The sequence below is a fragment of the Lactuca virosa genome, chromosome 9, assembly GCF_052849685.1.
Source record: "Lactuca virosa cultivar CGN04683 chromosome 9, Lactuca_virosa_CGN04683_v6, whole genome shotgun sequence".
Taxonomy (NCBI): domain Eukaryota; kingdom Viridiplantae; phylum Streptophyta; class Magnoliopsida; order Asterales; family Asteraceae; genus Lactuca; species Lactuca virosa.
In genome coordinates this window covers 206,159,994-206,165,571 of record NC_136434.1, presented here as the reverse complement: position 1 = coordinate 206,165,571, position 5,578 = coordinate 206,159,994, and the positions used below count along the sequence as shown (strand labels likewise).

The 5,578-nt window shown below is 34.3% G+C and overlaps 1 protein-coding gene across 3 annotated transcripts; it reads left to right on the top strand.

Annotated features, from left to right (window-relative positions):
• Positions 1-357: 357 nt before the first annotated feature.
• LOC145135510 (Cyclophilin-like peptidyl-prolyl cis-trans isomerase family protein) lies at positions 358-4,046 on the top strand. Of its 3 annotated transcripts, XR_013719859.1 has the most exons (14): positions 358-646; positions 1,172-1,432; positions 1,525-1,614; positions 1,689-1,784; positions 1,941-2,048; positions 2,134-2,183; positions 2,322-2,424; positions 2,515-2,568; positions 2,665-2,823; positions 2,915-3,037; positions 3,150-3,199; positions 3,488-3,595; positions 3,705-3,764; positions 3,929-4,046. XR_013719859.1 is itself a non-coding variant. In XM_079069776.1 (13 exons), the coding sequence occupies exons 2-13, from the start codon at positions 1,211-1,213 to the stop codon at positions 3,709-3,711; spliced, it is 1,170 nt and encodes a 389-aa protein (XP_078925902.1). In that variant the 5' UTR covers positions 358-646; positions 1,182-1,210; the 3' UTR covers positions 3,712-3,826. The 3 variants fall into 3 exon arrangements, 2 of the variants coding, with proteins under 2 accessions (XP_078925902.1, XP_078925901.1); XM_079069776.1 differs by lacking the exon at positions 3,929-4,046 and having other exon boundaries at positions 1,182-1,432; positions 3,705-3,826; XM_079069775.1 differs by lacking the exon at positions 3,929-4,046 and having other exon boundaries at positions 3,705-3,826.
• Positions 4,047-5,578: the final 1,532 nt, after the last annotated feature.

Sequence of the window (5,578 nt, the reverse complement as noted above, 5' to 3'; positions counted from 1 at the left end):
TGGACAGTAAACCTAAACTGGTTCCTTGGCCCACTACCGGTTCCGGTTTTTTAAACAAAGCCGGTTCAAAAACATGGATTAATCGGACCCGTTGGACCCATACCCAAAATACCCGGAACCTGGATAGAAGTAATTTTGAAACCCAACCTGGACCGTTTAAGCATTTTCCGGTTATACCAGTTCCGATTCCGGTCTGGTTTTTTGGTTTTATAACTCATCCCCGGTTATAACAACATTTCATTTAATAAAATTAATTTTTTTTTTTGGAGGATATCGAGTACATGCGGTTCCATGGTGTTGTCGAAACGGTTGCTGGCGTGTCCCAATGAGAACAAGGGAATAGCGGAGGCCTGATGACTTGATCTCCACGCGCTCCCCCTACCAACTGCAAGTAACGGGAATAGATAGGATTTGGATGACGATGAGACCCGCCAAAACCTGCAACAATTTGGCCATGGCGGTTCCGTTATCTTCGTCACTCATGTCCCCTAAAGTTTCGATTAATGTCTCCATTAACTCCTCTGTTTTCAGAAGGTATTGTGTCTCCACACGGTCATTGATCCTGCTCAACAAAACTCCGGCGAGATCAGCTCAGGCTCAGCCGAAGCTCATTAGCTGCATTTTCTCCAAAATTGACAACTCAACTGTTAGTACTAGTTCTACTTTACCTGTGTTGTAGTTTTGGAAGTGTATTTTCGTTGATTCTTTATGCGATGTCTCTGATTACGATTGTATCATTGTACGGAATAACATGCATTTTGTTATTAGGTAAAAATTAAGCTTACTGAATGAATTTGAGTTCCAATTCAGTGGTTTGGAACTTTGGATCCAGAATTGAGGCAAAATTATTTTGGAATTTCGATTGTGTGTTGTTTGTTTTACCTAGTTGTGCCAATTTCGCCCTTCAATTAATGGTTGCTTAGAAGCATGATTTCTCTAGTTTGGTTGCTCTTTACCATATACATGATTAATGCTGGGAAAAAATTGATACCTTGTTTCTAATTTTGCATCTATTTCCATAGAAGTGCATTAGCTTCAGATTTTATGTTCTTACAGATGTGCACTTTTGTGCAATTCTCAGATGTTTTAACACTGTGAATGCAAAATACTGCATCATTGATCCTCTTTCTTCAGTTTGTCCCAGTTTTATATATGGGATTGTGTCATGTAGGAATGTTCAGACCACAAAAAAACCATCACCAAACTATACATGCCTGTTTTAGAGCGTGGAATTATGAGATTGGGAGCTACAATCTCTGTCATTCTTGTTGTCATTCAACTCGTATCTCCAGTTCCCTTGTCCAGATGGGATCCCTCATTTCTTCCACCTGCTAAAGCAGTGCTATACTCTCCAGACACAAAGGTTCCCAGAACTGGAGAATTAGCTTTGAGAAAAGCCATCCCTGCAAACACAAACATGAAAAGTATACAGGTCCATCCAACTGTTCTTCATCAATCCAATCCACTTCCATTCTTTTGACACTTCTTATGTTGAAACTTTCATTTGTTTTTTTTCTCTTGTAGAATTCTCTTGAGGAACTGTCATACTTGCTCAGGATTCCTCAAAGAAAACCTTTTGGAACAATGGAGAGTAATGTAAAGAAAGCTCTAAAGGTAGAACACCCCAATTCTCTATCCTCATTGTCTCTTCACCTCTCTCTTCAGTACTCTCTGTGCTTCTTGATCAGATTGCAGTGGATGAAAAGGAATCTATTTTGTCAAGCATCCCATCTGATCAGAGGGAAAAGGGGCTTGAAATTTATGCTTCTCTTATTGATGGGAAGGTACTAAAACACCAATTTATAATGGATTAAGGAGCTTTTCATATAGTGATTCTTTCCTATGTGTTATACATACACCACCTTTTTGAAATCAGTTTTTTACAAAAGTGCCCTCTTGAATTAGTCCAGAGTTATATATTGGTGTTTTTCTCCTTGCAGGGGGGATTGCAGACTCTTCTTGGATATATAAAGGAAAAGGATCCAGATAGAGTATCAGTAGCTCTTGCATCTTCACTGGATTCTATTGCCCAGATTGAGCTCCTACAGGTGCTTTTCATTTAATACAAATTATTATAACTTATAAACACTTCATGTATAAAACATAAAAATTGCATTACTTTGTTTTTGACAGGCTCCTGGGCTATCTTTCTTATTACCTGCACAATATTCAAATTATCCTAGGTGAAAATTTTACCTAAATCTTTTCTTTTCACAATCTATATTCTTCAAATTGGATCACTACAGAACAAAAACCAATCCATCAGACAAAAATGTTTATATATTTAATTAGAAAACAGAATTAATGACTTGAAATCTCAGGCTCACAGGAAGAGCAATTGTAGAATTTGTGGTTGAAAAAGGAGATGGATCATCATTTACTCCACAAGCTGGTGGTATACCAATAAAATCTGCTAAAATCCAGGTATTCAGAAATCAGAATCTTTCCATGTTTTTAAAAAATGTATATTGCTATTCTTAAAATATTATTATTAAATATTAACCATATGCACAGGTTGTCCTAGATGGATATTCAGCACCCTTGACAACAGGAAATTTTGCAAAACTGGTAAGGTAGAGTGAAGTATTACATTTAAAAAAAAAACGAATTTGAATATAATTTTTAGAATTTGGAGGATGAAAAGGTAAATGGATATATGATTAGGTAGTTGATGGGGCATATGATGGGATGACGCTAAAATGCACCGATCAAGCAATTCTCTCAGACAATGGAATTGACAAGAGTATTGGTTATAGTGTTCCTTTGGAGATAATGCCATCTGGACAATTTGAGCCACTTTATAAAACAACATTAAGCATACAGGTTTTTCCATTTTGTGTTCTTCAAATGATCTATTTCATTTTTTTTTTCTTATAACTATAAATTTACATTTCTCATTTTTGCCAAATGGAAGGATGGAGAATTGCCTGTGCTTCCATTATCTGTATATGGTGCAGTTGCTATGGCCCACGATGATGCATCTGAAGAATACTCATCACCAAATCAGTTCTTCTTCTATCTCTATGATAAAAGCTATGTAAGTTTATTTTTTTCTTAAAAATATCATTTTATAAAATTTAAAAACAGAACATGAGTTTATATAAAGTTTATAACTTCATATAATCTAATACATGGTTATGCATCCACAGTCTGGCTTAGGAGGCTTATCTTTTGATGAGGGCCAGTTTTCTGTATTCGGGTATAATTATATATCTTTAAACCACTTACTTTGATTTTTGAGTAAATTACAAATTTGGTCTCTATGCTTTACTCAACATTTCAAGTTCAGTCCAAATTTTGGAAAGGTGTCTCAATGTCATCCTTAAGTTTGCATTCCATTGCGGATTTGGTTCCCAACGAATGCAGACTTAAACATAGGGATAATTTCAAATGTGGACCGAACATGTAATTTATGATAAAGTACATGGACCAAATTTGTAATTCACTTTTGATTTTTTTTTTAATAACAACTTAAAAAAATTCTTAGATATACAACTGTGGGAAGAGATATTCTCCCTCAGATCAAGACTGGCGATATCGTTCGTTCTGCAAAGCTTCTAGAAGGTCAAGATAACCTCGTATTGCCGGTTGAAAAGTAAATTCTTATTTCCCTGACTTTCTTTATTAAGTTGTTCTTTCTACATTAAGTCCATTAAGTAAAAGTAGAAACAACTTACATCTATATTTTGATTTGGCTTATGCAGGTTATAAGTTCAAGTTGCAAGACTCTTGCGTGCCTTATCGGAAAAGAATCAAAACAAGAAGTTAAGGTTTTCGGCTTATATATATATATATATATATATATATATATATATATATATATATATATATATATATATATATATATATATATATATATATATATATATATATATATATGAGAAAATTGAAACCAATTAACATTATTTTTTGTAAAATGCCACATCAGGGTCACATCAAAGAGATTCAACTTTTTCCAATATACTATCACATCAATATATTAACCTTGTAACGTGTACGGATTATTTTTCGTATTGGAATTTGAAAGGACATTACATTTTATTTGACTTACGATTAGAAAATGAATACAACTACATTACATTTTAATGCAATTTTATTTTCAAAAAGGTTAATATCATTGTTGGGTAAGCAAGTTATTTGAATTGGTTTAAAAGGTTCTTAATTTTTTTCTTGCTTTATGAGAGAACAATGTGCATATCGACCTGGTTATTTTGGTACCTTTTAGTAAAATCCACGTAGTTAAATGGGAACGATGTAGTAGCCAAGTCAGCCCACATGTACCCCACACCAGGTGAGGGAACATTGTATACTTGTTTCTTCTTCCTTTATTCAGTCTCCCAATCGAGTTCATCTTCAATATCCAATTTATCATGTAGGTCCAAGTGGTTGTCATTTTCACTCTCTAATTCCCCTTCCCCTTCATTATTATCATCCAATTCAGCTTCGATGTCATCAAACACATTTGTAACCATAACATTCTTTTTCTATAATACCCAGGTAAATTTGGGTCGTTATCTTGTATAAAAACTCCACAACCAGGACAAACAAGACCTAAACTATTGTCATCATCTTTTCCTTTGCTTAAAAGGGGTGATTGTTTTTTTTAATGTTTTTTCTCGAATTGGTTGTATATGTGTTGATAGATTGTCGTTTACCGATAAGGCAACATATGATTCTTTGTTCTTGTTGTGTAAACCTATAAGTGGAAATGAAGAAATGAACAAGGATGAAATTGGGAATGGAAAAGGGTAAGGAGTAATAGAGTTTACCAGTAGACTAGAGAAGATGAATTGATGGATTCACTTTAGAACTACTGAAGTGGTTGTGTAACTTTAGGGTTGGAGTTATTGACGAAAGTAGAGGTGAAGAAGATAACTTCATTGACATTTTTTGCTTCCCTTAAGTGACAACAAGGTTCTTGTTGAACCATGTGATTGTCGAATGACCTGTTGCAACATGAAATTAACAAGTGATGAAACTAAACATCCAATGGGGTTATTAGTTTTAGATTTTTAATAAACTCATCTTAGTGAGGAGTTTTGATGAAGGAAAGGGAAAAAGAAAGCGATTCTACAATTGGATTTGCGGGGGAACCAGGTTACCCCTTAATAATTTTAAAAATGATCATTTAAACCTGAAAAGTCCATATTATGCCCCTAAAAAGTAAAAAAAAAAAAAAAACAACACGCAGGACCATTTAAACAAATTTAAGAAAGTTTGTTGGGTTAAAATGACATTAGCCCTTTAAAAATATTAACAACAAAGTGTTGAAAGATCCGATATGAACCACTCATATTGAGCTTACTTAACATTGTGGGTTTTAGTTCAAAAATAGTTTCATAAACTAGAAAAATATGGCAACGGAAGACTTAAATTTTTAACATAACATTTTATACCCACCAAGGATCTCCTTGCAATGTTTGGAAAGAAAATAAGCACCAAAGAGGAAGAAGCGTTTAACAACCTTTGTAGACTTTGAATCCTCAAGGGGAGGCTTGGAAGTTGATGAAGGATGTGGAACCTTTGAGACACCAACAATGACTCAACTTGATGTAGATGCTAGTCTATAAACTCTTAA